At 39.9% G+C, this 17662-nt stretch overlaps 2 protein-coding genes across 2 annotated transcripts; both read left to right on the top strand.

The window, feature by feature from the left end:
* Positions 1–692: 692 nt before the first annotated feature.
* On the top strand, positions 693–17439 carry LOC102971626 (olfactory receptor 51E2). The gene is made up of 2 exons (XM_007089414.3): positions 693–777; positions 16419–17439. The coding sequence occupies exon 2, from the start codon at positions 16477–16479 to the stop codon at positions 17437–17439; it is 963 nt and encodes a 320-aa protein (XP_007089476.1). The 5' UTR covers positions 693–777; positions 16419–16476.
* On the top strand, positions 7104–8048 carry LOC122231215 (olfactory receptor 51F2-like). The gene is given in 1 exon segment (XM_042958674.1): positions 7104–8048. A coding segment is annotated over 1 exon segment (945 nt).
* Positions 17440–17662: the final 223 nt, after the last annotated feature.

Below are 17662 nucleotides of genomic sequence, written 5' to 3'. Positions count from 1 at the left end.
CCCCTGGACACTAAGAACTATGTTGTATTCCCCCCCTTTTTTAAATCTCTGGCACTTAGCATGATGTTTGGAATATAGGACACTCTTATGCAATATTATCTGGCATGTATGTATACATGAGTAAATTATGTTTTCTCCTACTTGTAAGAGAGTCTGCTAAGAAGCACAGGTAGGCTTATGAAACAGAACTGCCACGAATAGCAATAGATGCTAAGAAGTTATGGAGAGGAGTGTGATTTACACTCACCAGAGGAGATGACTTTTAGTGAGTTAGTATACTTTTTAGAATCCTCTTCAGAGTGACTGCCCATCGGCATGGATTTCTTCTTACAGTGATGATAATTTTCTAAAATTAGACCATGATGATGCTTATGGTACAACTCTGTGAATTTACTATGAACTATTGAATTCGTACGTTTTAAACGGGCGAATTTTATGATCTGTGAATTATATCTCAAAATTGTTTCTACAAAAAACACTTCAATAAAAGGGCACAAGGAAAAAAATTACATCAGCCTAAAAAGCACATAGTCACAATAAGTAATTGCATAATGGAACAGACAAAGACTGTATAAGGCAAAAGAAGTCTTCTGGGAACCACCACACCCTGGAGACACAGTGAGTGACACCACTGCCAGGAAGAGACCTCTCAGCTCTGGGCCTGTCTCTATCCAGGCTGGAACAAGTCTTCTCATAAACTTGGTCCTCCCCCGGAATCTAAAGCCTCCTCAGCTTTCTGAGCCTAAAAGAGACCAGCAAAACTGCTGTAGAAACTCTGTAAGTAAAACCATTTTGTTCGATGAAAACGTTTGACTGTAGGCAAGCTGAACTTTCTTATCCACAGGAAGAATTTCCTCACAATGTGCAGAATTAGATTAGATAGTGAGATGGTGGGCTGATATGGACAGTAGAATTTATAGAATTATTTACTCTCAGGAAACCTGCAAAGAAGGGGCATTTTGTTCTGCCCAGCGTACGTTGGATAGCCTGTGGTTTGTTAAGCAAATGGCTCTATTAGAGTGCTTATATGTTTATCATGGTTAGTGGTTTGGTGCTTGAGAAAAACAAAGAGGTTGTCAGGAGTTGAAAAGTCATTTCTAAGCCCAATTATTCCTGCTAAAAATTTTGTAAAAGTACTAATTTTGAACACCTACTGCATGCCAAGCACAGTATTAGGCACTGTATACAGTCTACCTTCTAGATGGAGAAACCGGATCAAAGAAAGTTTATACTACTTGTACACAAAACAATAGTTTTCGGGAGCAGGAGTGTTGAAGTTTTTTTTTAATTGGGTTTAAAACCCCAAGTCTGACATTCATTAGCTGTGTGTGATTCTGAATATGTTTCATAACCCCTCTGATACTCAGTTATCAGGAAAAGGGAATCAAAGTGAATTTAATAATACTTGCCAAATGATGTTGTAGTAAGAATTGAAAGAATGTTTCTCAAGTGCTTAGCTCTGCAACATTCACAAAATAAGTTCTAAGAAATGGTAGCTGCTGTTATGAGTAATTTTTTTTTATTATTATTGCTATAAAGAGTCTTAAAAGTAGTTATGTTTAAGCAAGGATCTGAACCGAGATCAGTCACATGCTACAGTGATGCCATGAGCAATGGCTTGGACAATATTGATAATGCTATATGGTCTGTTTCAGCAGCTAAAGACATAGCCACAAGCTATAGCTCACAACAGTACAACGAAATAAGAGCATCACTGTGATCTGAGAGGGCAGGAAAATTAAGAGACTATAGCTTATATCTCACATGTGAAAAGGAAGGTTGTACATGGATTGGAGAGGATGGATTAAACAGATTCCAGGGTGATGGCAGCATGAAGAGTTGTTTGGGGGAATTTTGGTACCTCTCCCTAATAATATCTATTAGTCCCCCTTTATTCTTTGATATGAACAGATAAGTTTTCCAGTTAAGAAAAGCACAATGAAATGCAACTTCAAGTACCCACTACAAACCACATTGCTATTACTTAGCCTTCAAACATAAACCTCCTCATTCTCCAGTTTTTGACATTTTAGAAGTAAAATCAATAAATATTTTAAAAACATTTGCACATAGGGGATGAGAGGGAGAAGATTGTGGGTGTGTGTGTATGAAGGCAGTAACTCTGATTAGATTATTTCCAATATTATTAGATTATCGAGTTTGATGTCATTTACTGATAAATGAGGCAGAAGAGAGAGCACCATGTTTGGAATGGGGAAAGGAATGAGTTCTGTTTGGCTCATATTGAGGTGGAAGTGTCTGAGAGATAATGGGTGGGGTATGCCTCAAGGGTAGATAAAGTAGTTTATTCACCTTTTATTCACTGGCACTTAGCAGAGAGCTTTGACTTGTTCTCCAAACTGCTGCCTGTTAGTTTTCCCAAAACGCCTATTTGATCATCTCACTCTAGTTCCATGATTCATTACTGCCTTCGAATTTCAGCCCAGACATTTTACCATGGCTTCAAAGATCCTGTTAACTTTTGAACTATAGAACTCAGGAAAAGCTATAATTAGATTTCAGATTTACGCATCATCTGGATATAAGTGCTATTTATAGCCTTGGGAAAAACTAAGATATTCCAAAGAGAAAATACTGGACAGCAAGAAAAGAACAGGGGTTTCTTGAAAGAAAAAGACTCCTAAAGAACAACTGAAAAGACAAAGAACAAAACCACTGTTTGATAAACAGATTTTTAAAAAACCTACAGAATTACTATCATTGAAGCTAATGAAGGAGCATTTCAAAGAAAAGTTGCCAAAAACTGTGAAAATTTGAGATGAGGGAGAGGAAAACAAATCTGAAAATAAACATTTGGACCTGATATTTAGAAAGTCATTGGTGGAAACCAATTTGACAATAAATTTCATATATTAAAAAAAAAATAGAAAGTCATTGGTGACATAAGTTGGAGAATTTCCTGAGTCACTGGAGAAAGAACCCAGATTGTCACTGAAGGTGAAGGAAAAATAAAGCCAGGCAGATGGTCCTTCAAAGAACATTTTTGTCATTGCAAAAGGTAAGGCAGTAACTTGAGGGAGAAACAAGGTTTGTGTTTTATTTCACTTACTAGCAAAGCACAGTGGCCAACTGTGAAAGATGGTCAATATATCTTAGTTGAATTGAATGTGTTGAAAATATCTATATAAATGTGTGGGAAGTTTTCATTAATGGTTTGGGGTATAAGGTGAGTATTGAAGTGAAGCTGCATAAAAGGAGCCACTGGTACTATTGAAGATACTAAAGAAGGAAAGGAATTTTCTCGGAGTTAAGGGAGAAGAAATGAAGAATGATTTGTTTACTTATTCATAAAATATTTGGAAATGCCTAGCTCTTGATGTTCTGCAACTAAAACCGAAGTTCCTTCTCCTATCTGTGGAATGCAAGATATTCATGTCCTGGCCCTGTGAATTTCTCTAGCTTGTCTCCCATGTCACCTGGATCATTTTTAAGTCTCCAGAATTTTAATTTTCTTGTAGTTGTCCAACAAACTTTCTGTGCTATTATTTCATTCAGTTTCTGTTCATGTTGTTATGTATGTCAAGAACACCCTTTTCCTCATTTTCATCCTTATAAACTTACATTCATCCATCAAAACTTCACACAATTATAATTCATCTTCTTGGTTAAGAGTTCTTGGAATAAATTCCTCTTGACACACACAGACACATTCATGTATACGCACACTCAGAATCTGTCACTCCACACTATTCTGTCTTACCACTTAGAAATACCTTATCCTGTCTACTCTACAGCTAGTGGTATTTCTTTGACTCCTCCTATTATGCAGTGTGCCTACTACAGTGCCTGGCATGTAGTACGTGTTCAAAACTGGTAAGTTTTCATTTTCACAGGAGTCACTGGGCTCTTATTAAAGATAAAGTTTTCAGCCTTAAGAAGATGAGATGTTGACAACCTCTCTGGTTTTCTCAGGCACTAAACCACTGTTATTTTTCTTGCTTCATATCCTTAGTGCTAAAACAATACCCAGTGAGCTCCCAGTTTGATACTATAATGAACTAAGTGTTGATGATGGTTGATCAAGAGCTTAAATAGAGTTGTTGGCTATGAAAAGGAATAAGGAATCTTCTGTGTCTACACCCAGCATGGATGAGGAGAGGGTACAGGAAGACCAGCTGTAGAGCAATGGAAAGGAAGGGATTTGAGGGAGTTCTCTTCCCTCTGCCAGACTCAGCTCAGATTAGTTCAGCCTATACTTTATGTTCTTATTCTGATCTCTCAACAAGAAAGGGAAGGGGAAAAACTGACAAGAAGAACAAAAATGTTCAATGAATAAATTGTTTGAATTAATAAAATAATGTAAAGTGAGCCATGGAGAAATAATGAAGAAAGAGAAATTATTCAGATAGCAATTTTTAAAAATGAACTCTTGGAGTGCCTGGGTGGCTCAGTCAGTTGAGTGTCCGACTTCAGCTCAGGTCATGATCTCACAGTTAGTTCGAGCCCCACACTGGGCTCTGTGCTGACAGCTCAGAGCCTGGAGCCTGCTTTGGATTCTGTGTCTCCCTCTTTCTCTGCCCCTCCCCCATTCACGCTCTATCTTTCTCACTCTCTCAAAAATAAATAAACATTTTAAAATTAAAAAAAAAAGATCTCTTATAAAATTTCCTGGAACTCAATAACAAAAGTTACAACTCAAACATTGCATGTCATAATAATAATCATCGTAAAAGTCTTCATAATAGCCAGACTTGAGTGACACATATGGAGGTGTTCTGCACCTCCATAACCCTCTTTGTTATTCACCACTATACACTAGATGGTGAAGTCATTTATCAACAGTGCTATTATTTCTCCCTCACTTGATTTTAAATTCTTTAAGAGAGGTTTTGTTGGTTTCTAACACCACACTATGCATAAAGTAGGTGCTCAGTTAATGTCCCTGAGAGTGTAAGTCATGAGCAAAGGAAGAGATATTATAGATTCATTCTGGCTCAACACTTCCACATATACCATTCTAAAAGCTTTGATTGAACACTTCCTTTCTACTTACAGAAAGCATAGCAATCTTTCAATCACTTATTTTCCTGAGAAGCCTTCTCCAGATACCCCAAACCTTTTATACACAATTGAACTGTTCCCTTTTTCATAATTACCCTAACTCCCATGGACCCCAGGAAGTTGCTAATGTCAAAAACTGAGACCTGCGTTCTGGAAATTAATAGTAAATACACAGGTCAAGGACTTGTGGAAAATGAGATAATAATAATAATAATAATAATAATAATTTAAAATAAAATGATCACAAGTACTATTCATTTAACAAGTAGATTTTTAGATTGCCATTCTGATCAATACATACTTTTTAAAAGCTAAATAGAGTTACTAAGAATGTTTTTCAGAAATCAATGTATTTACGAAAAGTGCTAATAGAATTTGTTAAACCACAAATTTGGTAAACTTGTTAACTTTCAAAATTTCACAATTAACTGAAATGCATGCCAGGTGAACAAATCTGTATCCATTTCACTTCTGTGTAATGTTGGTTGTATCATGACACTCAATAAACAGTCATTGGAAGCAGTGTCAAAAAGAAAATGTTCCCTTTCTTTTTTTTTTCCATTATTTTTTTTTAATTTTTTTTTTAACGTTTATTTATTTTTGGGACAGAGAGAGACAGAGCATGAACGGGGGAGGGACAGAGAGAGGGAGACACAGAATCGGAAGCAGGCTCCAGGCTCTGAGCCATCAGCCCAGAGCCCAACCGCGGGGCTCGAACTCACGAACCGTGAGATCGTGACCTGAGCCGAAGTCGGACGCTCAACCGACTGAGCCACCCAGGTGCCCCAAAATGTCCCCTTTCTTAATGAATATTCCCTTTCTGTCAACTTTTATTTCTATTAAGCGGTTGTATAATACATTTCTGACAGTGATTTCATTGGTTCCCTGAGGATATTCTCATGACTCTAAACTGTAGTCTAAAGTTATAGTTCACTTTTTGAGTCAATTCATGTAACTTAGCATTTCTTTTTCCTCTAATTTTTCATTGATCTCAATTTTAAAAAGTTCCCAATTTTTAAAACTAAGATTTCTTTAGGGAATCCTTGAGGCACTTTATCTGGGTGAACTTGAGTGGTTGGGAAACACTTAGGTTCCCCTGACAACCAGTTACCTTACTGATTGAACCCTCTCCAGTCATAGCCCTAATGTCTGTTTTCCCAAGACCCCCTCTTCCAACTCATACATGCCCATCTGACTAGCCTGCAATTCTGTACTCAATGAAAAAAGAAATGCAATGTTCACAGTAAAGTTATATCTTTTCTTCCAAAGCAAAATAGTAAAATTCTATTAAATATCTCCTGAGAAGTATGTCTTAACAGAATGTAAAACAGCTAGTCTTCAGGCAGATTGAAGAGAGAAATATATTTGAATAAGGCAGCATGCTATACCATATGGGGGGCAGAGGCCTCTGTCTCTATGGTGGTAGATCTGTGTTCTAACCCCATTACCCAAATGAAACACCAGATGTTATACTGCAAGTGTCAATTTAAAGATTAGATACCACAGATATCTGCACATGACTGCACCCAGTGCCTAAGCCATTTATTATTATTTCATATGTGTTGCTTTGTATCATAACCATCTCTTTCTCAGTATTTTCTGGCTTCCCAAATTGTAAGCTTATCTGTTTCCTATACTTAAGGCTGATGTACTATCGTTGTTCTAACAGTCCCAGTCTATTTTTCGCTGATGCCAACTACACAGAAAAACTAAACTGCTACCTCTTTATCACATTTGGAAGTCCAGAAAGGATGAAATATTATTGACCTATGTTTAGTAGGGTGTCTTCACTTAGTCTAGTAGGGAAAGGGTCACATAGTATAAACATAACTACCAACAAAGGGTTCTAGGACATAAAAATGATGGTCTGGGACACATACAAGAATGATACCTACTACAGAAGTTGAAATCTTACAATTCCTTTATTAATTTAAGTGAGTAATTCACTTTTACATAGTATATAAATATTCATCTTTGGTTTGTTTTTGATTGATAACATTATTTATAATTAGATTAATACAAAAAATATAGTTGTTGTTGTTTCAGAGTTTCATCTTGGAACTCTGTATTTTTAATCCAGCATGTCAAACTTCCAGAATATCACATCTACGTCCATCACTTTCCTGCTAACTGGTGTTCCTGGGCTGGAAGTCTTCCACACCTGGATCTCCATTCCTTTCTGCTTTCTCTACATAACCGCCCTCTCAGGAAATAGTCTGATTCTCTTTACCATTGTCACTCAGCCCAGCCTCCACGAACCCATGTATTATTTCCTCTCCATGCTGTCCACCACTGACCTCGGCCTGTCCATATCTACCCTGGTCACCATGTTGGGTATATTCTGGTTTGATTCCAGGGAGATCAGCTTTAATGCCTTCTTGTCACAGATGTTCTATATTAAACTCTTCACTGTCATGGAATCTTCAGTGTTGTTGGCCATGACCTTTGATCGTTTTGTGGCCATCTCTAATCCACTCAGGTATGCCACCATTTTAACTGATTCCAGAATAGCTCAAAGTGGAGTGGCAACTGTCATCAGGGGGACACTAATGCTAACACCAATGGTAGCTCTTCTTAAAAGACTGTCCTTCTGCCACAGCCATGTGCTCCACCACTCCTACTGCTTCCACCCTGATGTGATGAAGCTCTCGTGCACAGACACTAGGATCAACAATGCAGTTGGGTTGACTACCATGATCTCTACTGTTGGTGTTGACTCAATCCTCATCCTCCTTTCTTACATTTTGATTATTAAGACTGTCCTCAGCATTGCATCCCCAGAAGAGAGGAAGAAAGCCTTCAGCACATGTATTTCCCATATTGGGACTGCTGCTATTTTCTATTTTCCATTGATCAGTCTGTCCTTTGTTCACAGATTTGGGAAATGAGCCCCAGCCTATGTACATACAATGATTGCTAACACCTACCTCCTGATCCCTCCTGTAATGAACTCCTTCATCTATAGTGTGAAGACCAAACAGATACACAGAGCTATGATAAAAATTCTCCATTCCAAAGATACATAGAATCATAGAATTCTAGTGGTCTACGTTATGAATTTAAAAACAAAACTTGTGATCATGAAACAAAAATTTAAAATTAAATCTGGAATATATGTAAAACATCAGCTACCTTGACCCTTTATTTTACAGATGAGGAGACAGAGACTTGAAGATAGAAAGGATGAATAGTGTAAAGTCCTAAGTCTAGAATTTCTCCTACCCACCACTGTTTGTTCTAAACTGTTTATCCTGCCAACAGACTATATCTTCTTACTTGGTCCTCTTTATAGCAGTTAGAATGACACATTATGAGAAAGCCACTCCTTTATGAGAAATAGGTAGTATTTTCTTAACTGTAATAATAATTTTTACTAACAGGGGTGCCTGGGTGACTCAGTCAGTTAAGCGATTGACTCTTGCTTTCAGCTCAGGTCATGATCTTGCAATTACTGAGTTCAAGCCCCACATCAGGCTCTGTACTGACAGTGCACAGCCTGCTTGTGACTCTCTCTCTCTCTCTCTCTCTCTCTCTCTCTGCCCCTCCCCCACTCTCTCTCTCTCTAATAAACTTAAAAAAATAATTTTTACAAACATTATTTCTTTTGACTAGTCATGGTTCTTAGTGTTTTTTTACATTTATTAACACATCTAAAACAACATTATAAGGTAGTTATTTCTTTGATCAATGAAAAAACTGAGGCACAAAAATGTTAAGTTACTTGCTTAAACATCTCATAAACAACAGAGCATACTTCACATGCATGCAAACTGACTCCAGGGTCCCCAACACTCCTAACTTCAACTATATTTTTACCTATAATAATATAATACATATATAATTATATATACACATACATATGATTATATTATATATATATTATATATATATAATTATATATATATATATGAGTCCATGTAATTTGTATTTGTATATATATATTATATATATATATTACATATATATATATGAGTCCATGTAATTTGTATTTGGGTGACATAAAGAAGCAAAACAAATAAACAGACAAATAGCAAACAAAAAACCCCACAACTCTATCCTCTAGAAATTTTCAACCACATTATGGAGAAAAACCCCAAAATAGAATTTTCAAACCTGAAAAGTACAAATGTATTTCTACCCGATTGTTCTTTCCCAACTAAACATATTCCAGAATTTCTCTTTGCTTTCCACCAACTTTCTGCCCCAGCAGAAACTGAAAAATGACTAAGAACGGCAAATGAATTTCACTTTGTATCATTTACTTGGAAATGTTCAATTTGTGGCCATATGCTTAATATAAAGGCTTAATCCAACAAGTTAATTATTTTTTCCAACCTGGGTATGTCCATTAATTCTCAAATATTTACAGCACGTTTCAATGACACATTGATATCATTCGGTAAAGTTGGCCCCTTAAGGTGGTATCAGTTCCAGCAAGGAAGGAGTAGTCCGTCATATCTACAGGAAGTTTATTAGGTGACAACAGTACTATAATAAAAAGGATGGTGTGAAAATTCTCAGTATGTTTGACAATAACATTTTCAGTCTCAATTATTGTTGGTCTTCACTTCCCTGATCTTTGTATGCTGGAAAGTTCCAGGATTTTGTTCTCAGACCTGATTTTCTCTGTTATATTCCCATTTTTGGTTATCTCATCTAGCATCATGGCTTTAAATACCATCGACATGCTGGCAAATCCCAAACTAATATTTATAGTCCAGACTCATATGCTATATATCAGTACTCCTACTAAAATGTTTAACAGTCATCTCAGATTATCATGCCCAAAACCATATCCTAATATTCACATAACCACATCTTTCCTGAGAAATTCTATTTTTCATGTTGCTGATATAGAACTCTTGGAGCTATTTCTGACACCTGTCTGTCTTTCCCACTCCACATCCAAACTATCAGCAAATGCTGATGACTCTTTCTTTCAGATATTCCACATATGGATACCTGGAATCTAGCTTCTTTAAACCATCTCTGATGCTACCACCATGTTCCAAGCCAACATTATCCTGGACCTGAAATATAATAGTCTCCTGGTAGATCTTTCTTCAGCACTTTTGATTTTTTGAAAAAATGTTTATTTATTTACTTTTGAGAGAGACAGCAGAGGAGGGGCAGAGAGAGAGGGAGACAAAGAATCCCAAGCAGGCTCCACACTGTCAGCACAGAGCCTGACTTAGGGTTTGAATTTACAGTGAGATCATGACCTGAGCCAAAATCAAGAGTCAGATGCCTAACCAACTGTGCCACCAGGCACCCCACCACTTTTGCTTTACTATCTATTTTCCCCATGGTAGTTAGAGTGATTTTTTTCCATTTTTTTTAATGTTTTTATTTATTTTTGAGACAGAAACAGACAGAGCATGAGCAGGGGAGGAGCAGAGAGAAGGAGACACAGAATCTGAAGCAGGCTCCAGGCTCTGAGCTATCAGCACAGAGCCCAACGCAGGGCTCGAACTCACAGACTGTGAGATCATGACCTGAGCTGAAGTCAGGTGCCCAACCGATTGAGCCACCCAGGTTCCCCTAGAGTGATTTTTTTTTTAATTTTAGAGAGAGAGAATGCATAAGCAGGGGAGGGGGACAGAGAGAGAGAGAGAGAGAGAGAGAGAGAAAGAACCCCAAGCAGGCTCCACACTCAGTGTGGGGCCCAGCACAGGGCTCAATCTCACAACCCTGGGATCATGACCTGAGCCAAAATCCAGAGTCAGGCACTCAACTGACTGAGCTACCCAGGCACCCCTAGAGTGATTATTTTAATGCATAAAAAAGATCATACCACTTCCTCTGTTCAACATATCCCAGTGTCTTATCCAGGGAAAATTCACAGTCATTATAATATCTCATGAGGATCTATATGATTTAACTCCCCTGTACCATCCCAATTTCATCTCCTACTACTCTCCCCTTTATTCATTCTACTATACCTGCACTAGCCTTCAAATATTTCCTTAAACCCACCAACCATACTTCAACATCGAACTTCTCACTTTCTGTCCTCCCTACTTGGAATGTTCTTCCCCAAACACCCTCATGGCTTACTGCCTCAACTCATGCAGGTCTCTGCCTAAGTTACCTTACTACAGGGCCCTTGACATTAAAAATAACAACAACAACAACACTCACGCAATTCCTGTCTACATTCACTCTCTTCATTACCTATTTTGTTTTTAATCCCTGGTATTCCTCTCCCCCACCAAAATAGTTATTTATTCTCTAGTTTCCCTATTACAAGGTAAGGTCTTTGAGAATAAGAACTTTGTTTCATTCATTCTGTCTTCCAGACTCCAAACTAGGGTCTGCCACATAATAAAATAATAACAACCCTGGATGACCTGGCTCTATTTAGGTCTCAAGCCTCATCACCTGCCCTCTGTTCAGGGCTGCAGGCACAACAAACCACTTGCATTTCTTAGCCGTGATTGCTCTGGGTCACTTACAACCCTTTGCATAAGCTGTTACCTCCCTCTGTAGCACCCTCACTATCTCCCTTCTCCTGACTTAGAATAGAAGTGACTTAATCTCAAAGGCATTTCCTGACTTCTCAAGTCCATCTGGTGTCCTTTCCAGGTGCTTCTGCAGAACTTTGTGCCTCTTTCTCAGGACATCCCTTTTCAGACCCTACTGTAACTACTTCCTCACCATAGATTCTGTGCCCACTTCCTATGATCAGGGACTATGACTCATTCATTCACTGTTGGAAAGAAGTGAAAAAGTTCAGATGATGTACATTTACAGACTTGATATTTATTTGTTTGTGGGGGAAGAGGAAGGGAAACGTAGAGAAGAATGATGTGGTACACAGAGTCCTAAAAATCAGAATGAGAAGGAACGTCAGTCTAAAAAACCAGATAGCCAAGATGATCATAGTACTTCTACAGTATTTCTCCCCTACCTCATCACTCCCTACATACACACTAACCTATGGACAGTCCCACTATCCAACAATCCTGGAAACTTGGAAGCTTTTATCACTAGGAAGTGGGTAATTTGGACAATTTGGGAATAGGTGGTTTGAAGAGCAAATGTCACCTCTGACCAAGGTAGACAAGCTCATAATGAATTAGAAAAGTTCCTGAAAGCTGAGGTGAGTAGTATACACATAGCTGCTATTGTAGCTACCTGAATTCATACTATAAGTAAAAATCCTTAACTGTCCTATAAAAAGTCCTATAAAGTCCTATATGATCCAATTCCCTATTATCTGATCCCATCTCCCTATTGCTCTCCTCTTTGTTCTCTCTGCTCAGACACACTGGCCTCCTTGTTATTCTAAACTCCCAGATACACTTCTCTCTCAGCTTTGTAGCGTCTGTTCTTCTTCCTCAGATAGCCTTCCTCAGAGATCTCCATGGATATATTTCTCACTCTCTCCAGGCTTCTCCTCAAATGTCTCCATTTTGTGAGATATTCCCCCAACAACTTCATTTAAAATTTCAACTTTCATTTCTGGTGGTCTAGTGGTCCAGGAGCTCAGTGCCTTTTTGTGCATCCCTTCACCCTCTTTCTGAAGAAACTGTTCTCAAACAGTTTTTTCAACTTTCAGGGGCACCTGGGTGGCTCAGTTGGTTAAGCATCGGACTTCTGCTCAGGTCATGATCTTGTGGTCCATGAGTTCGAGCCCCACATCGAGCTCTGGGCTGACAGCTCAGAGCCTGAAGCCTGCTTCAGATCTGTGTCTCCCTCTCTCTCTCTGCCCCTCCCGTGCTCATGCTCTGTCTCTCTTTGTCCCTCAAAAATAAATAAATGTTAATTTTTTTTTTAAATTTCAACTTTCCACCCTAATATTTACCTATTCTCTTCTTCACTTTTTTTTTTCTCTTTAGGTAGTTATAAGAAGAAACTATTTAGTTTCACATAATAACCATGTACCATGTGTCCCTCTTACCAGGATGTATAATTCATGAGGGTGGACTTTTAAAAAAGAATTTTGTATATCTTATTACATTGTAGACCCCTGATAAATATTCATTAAATGTGAATGAATAAAGAATCAGCATACCTAGTTCTCCAACCAGTATTATCACGAATAACTCTGCAACCAAGGCAAAGAGCCTTTATCTCATCCATGCCTTATGTGTGCACCTAACACAGGTGCAATAGAGTGGCTTCCCTACTTCAAGGTCTATTTCATCAACTGAAAGAAAAGCTGGGAATGAAAATCTGAAGAAGTACACGCCCTTATTTTGACTTATGGAAATTACTGGTTTTGTGTACCCATCTTGGCTTTTAAAGAGGATGTGAACTCCTAGAGCCCAGGGACATAACTATAGATCCATATTGCCTGTCATGTCTAGCAAAGTGGCTAATGAGGAAACGCTCTAACCTCAGTTGTTAACTGGGGAAATTTGAGTTATTTGGAAGAGTGCAGATAGATTGTCTAAAGTCCTATATGTGTAAGTGTGGGAGTGACGGAAGAGTCAGTGCCCTCTTGTGATCACCTCCCCTCATACACACACCTAAAACAGTGGGATGGAACTGGAGAGTGTTATGCTAAGTGAAATAAGTCATACAGAGAAAGACAGGTACCATATGTTTTCACTCTTATGTAGATCCTGAGAGCCTGTGACACCCACATGGACATGGAGATACTGTCCCCTGCCTGCCAAGCCCCAGGGGCCTCAGTTCATACTCCCACAGTCTGTCCCCTTGGGCCTCCTAGGCAGTGCTATAAATAGGCCTGTGAAAGGGAGAGCCAGCTCCAGCTGCACTCTCTCTCAGTAGGACTGCATGGTTTTCAAGTGAGTGCACTCTCGCCTGGGGTCAGGAAGCCAAAATTCCTGCCATCCTAAGAGACCTTGAGGACACCATAATGGTCTCATGGAAGGAGGGGAAAGCCCCTTTGTCCAACCCACATCTTCATGGGCCGAGAAGAAATGTCCCAGAGCACTGGCTGACAGTCCAGAAAGGCAAGTAAAAGTGAATGCAACAGCCACATTCAGACCCAAAGAGAAGCTGAAATTGGTCCTAGACAGAGGTCACTTTAGGCAGAAGGCCAGACAACATGGGAGAGAGACATGAGGTCTTCTGGGATAGGTAACTGGGGAGACAAGATAATGGTTCAAAGTCTTAGACTGTTACCTGCAAAGCAGAAAAGATGCCCTGCGGAAAGAGGAGTCAGGAAACGATCCAACTCTGTGGCTAACAGAGACCCTTATATCTGTGGGTACTCACATAGTAACATGTGCAAGAGGCTTTGGGAAAGGGGAAATACATTACTGTGTTCCCCCTACTCCCCCTCCATGACTTTTCCTTCATTTGGGGCCCCATTTCTCTTGGAAACCAAGGTCCAATGAGCTGGCCTCCCTCCAGGGAAGTTTCCTTAGCATTACCCATACTTTTCAGCCTGACTTGTTTCGATTTCTGAATCTCCCACCCCAAGCTACCTATGATAGATACATAGATGACTGGATGGATACAAGACATAAGCTATCTTTCATCTCATTGAAGGATGCAATTATCTGTCTATGAAAAGGTCTTTTCATTCAGAAGCTTGGGGCTAAGTTTAGGATTTCATATTTGCCAAGGAGAGTAGCTATTATGTCTTTGCATAAGATCTGAGGATAGGGAGAAGAGAAAATAGTGGTCAGAGGTATGAATTTGTGATCTTTGACTTGAGAATTTTGTGACCTTTGACTTGAATTTGTTCTCCCTTGCTTATCCACAATGAGGATAATCCAAGTCACATCTTTTAGTTCCCATTTTATCACACGATATTTTAAGACTGCTGGTCTCCAAACCCTCCCCCTTAAAGCCAAATAAAAGAGAGACTCCCAGTTGCAGTAAGGACTCAGATTAGGAGTGAAGAAGAATCCTGAGAAAATGAACAGGTCTACCTAACTATCACTGATGAAGACACCTGCAGAGTTTCCCAAGATTCAGAGGCCCTACCTCTTGAAGCCAAGCCTTTGGCTTTTTAGAAACAATTAGCTCTAAAAACCAGGGCACCTAGGGAGCCTAGCAGGGGAAAGTGTTTGATGAGGTCAAAGCCCAGGTGTGTGGGTGGGAGGGCAGGGGCAGAGCCAGTGGGAGTCAGGACAGGGCTTCCAAAAGCAAAAAGCTTCCCCTAATATGAATGACTTGTTGGCAGAGGTTCCAAAAAAGACAAAGCTCTAGGAGTGTTAGGACTCAACCTAAGATCTCCTTGGGGTAAGGAATATGGCCTTGGAGGCAGCTGTCTTATGTGGAGAAACACATCAGCCAGGAATAGAGAGAAGAGCCTTCACAAGGGACAATGCCAGGCAGCTAGGATCTGTTGGAGGCTACATACCCTGATCTGCTGGAAGCCAGGACCTTCATCCCCAGATAAGTCAGTGGAGGGAACTACTCCCAAAGGAGTTTCCTTATTTTCCTCAATAGATTGACTTGTGGGCCTCTTTTCCTTAGTGGTTTTTTTTTTTTTCATTTTTAGAAAATTCCTGTTTTTGTGTTTCTTTCTTCCCTTGCTGGCCTTAGACCTAGGGACCTAAAATCCTGGAAGTCTGAAGGAAAAAAAAAAAACCCCAAAACCTATCCCCATTGTCTTGGTATACCCATTAATCCCTTCTCTAATTCCTACTTAATGTTTAAAAACAAAAGGATCATTTCTCTTCCCCTCCCATGCATTAAATGCACACTTTATGCTAACACTTATCCCAAAATTCTAATAATTTTGTTACTTGTCTATCTTCCACCATAGACAAGGCATCTGAAGGGCAAAAGATGTGTCTTTTATCTCTGTGTCATGAGCATCTAGAAAATTGCCTTGTACATAGTAGATCATATAAGTAGATGCTTATAAAATGAATGAACAATTGAAGGAAAGGAAGGGAAGGAGAACACACCTGTAAAGGGGTTCCCAATAGGGTATCTGTTAACACTTATCTGAGAAAAGGACCACCCAGTATCCAGACAATGAAGGTGTGGGCCAGGAGTCTGAAGGAATTTGGAAAGGATACATTTTGGGATAAGCATTGTTCTCCCCAGGTTCCCTTTAAAAAATGTAAACGGACCTTGGGAATAGTAACTGATAAATGAATTTTTTTATGTTTATTTTTGAGAGAGAAAGCACGAATAGGACAGGGACAGAGAGAAAGGGAAACAGAGGATCAAAAGCGGACTCTCCACTGACAACAGTGAGCCTGATGTGGGATTCGAAATCGCCAGCTGTGAGATCATGACCTGAGCCAAAGTCAAACGCTCAACCAACTGAGCCACCTCAGGCTCCCTGATAAATGAATTTTAACTACCATTTTCCCTTTGGAAGAGGACTTTAGAGCTTATGAAAGAGTGTAAATGGCTTGGAAGAGTGGGAGGAGACAGTAGGAGAGGGAGAGCTGAGAAACATTCAGTTTCCAGGATTCCAGGGCTGGCCTCTCTGATTGTGCTCCATGTTCTTGCAGGCTAGCTGGCTGCCAGTGTGACCTCACCCTCTCCAGTGCCCCCTACTCGGTGCCAGCTATGAGTTCCTGCAACTTCACACACGCCACCTTTGTACTCATTGGTATCCCCGGATTAGAAGAAGCCCATTTCTGGATCGGCTTCCCCCTGCTTTCAATGTATGCCGTAGCAGTGTTTGGAAACTGCATCGTGGTGTTCATCGTAAGGACGGAGCGCAGCCTGCATGCTCCCATGTACCTCTTTCTCTGCATGTTGGCAGCCATTGACCTGGCATTGTCCACATCCACCATGCCCAAGATCCTTGCCCTCTTCTGGTTTGATTCCCGGGAGATTACCTATGATGCCTGCATTGCCCAGATGTTTTTTATTCATGCCCTCTCAGCTATTGAGTCCACCATCCTGCTGGCCATGGCCTTTGACCGTTATATAGCCATCTGTCACCCACTACGCCACGCAGCAGTACTCAACAATACAGTAACAGCCCAGATTGGCATGGTGGCCGTGGTCCGTGGATCCCTCTTCTTTATCCCACTGCCTCTGCTCATCAAGCGGCTGGCCTTCTGCCACTCCAATGTGCTCTCACACTCCTATTGCGTGCACCAGGATATGATGAAGTTGGCCTATGCAGACACATTGCCCAATGAGGTCTATGGTCTTACTGCCATTCTGCTGGTTATGGGCGTGGATGTCCTCTTCATCTCCTTGTCCTATTTTCTGATTATACGAACAGTTCTACAACTGCCTTCCAAGTCAGAGCGGGCCAAGGCTTTTGGAACCTGTATGTCACACATCGGTGTGGTTTTAGCCTTCTATGTTCCTCTCATTGGACTCTCAGTGGTTCACCGTTTTGGAAAGAGCCTTGACCCCATCGTGCATGTTCTTATGGGTGATGTCTATCTATTTCTGCCTCCTGTGATCAACCCCATCATCTATGGTGCCAAGACCAAAAAGATCAGAACTCGGATGCTAGCTATGTTCAAGATCAGCTGTGACAAGGACCCTCAGGCTGTGGGAAGCAGGTGATCTTTACCACTTTCCCTTATCCTTAGTGGCTTGACATAATGATTTCATAATACTAGCTTATTTCTAGTTGCCTATTTAATTATTTTTCTTGCTGTGGCCTCCAAATGCTACCTCTGCTTGGGATGAAAGTTTGGAGGCTACCATGGTTTCCTTTCATAGGAAATTAGTTTTTATTAATGAAAATTCACAATTTTGGAATATAAATTCTTGAGCATCACAGCTG

This window comes from Panthera tigris, chromosome D1, assembly GCF_018350195.1.
Source record: "Panthera tigris isolate Pti1 chromosome D1, P.tigris_Pti1_mat1.1, whole genome shotgun sequence".
Classification (NCBI taxonomy): domain Eukaryota; kingdom Metazoa; phylum Chordata; class Mammalia; order Carnivora; family Felidae; genus Panthera; species Panthera tigris.
This window is presented reverse-complemented; position numbering and strand designations above follow the sequence as displayed.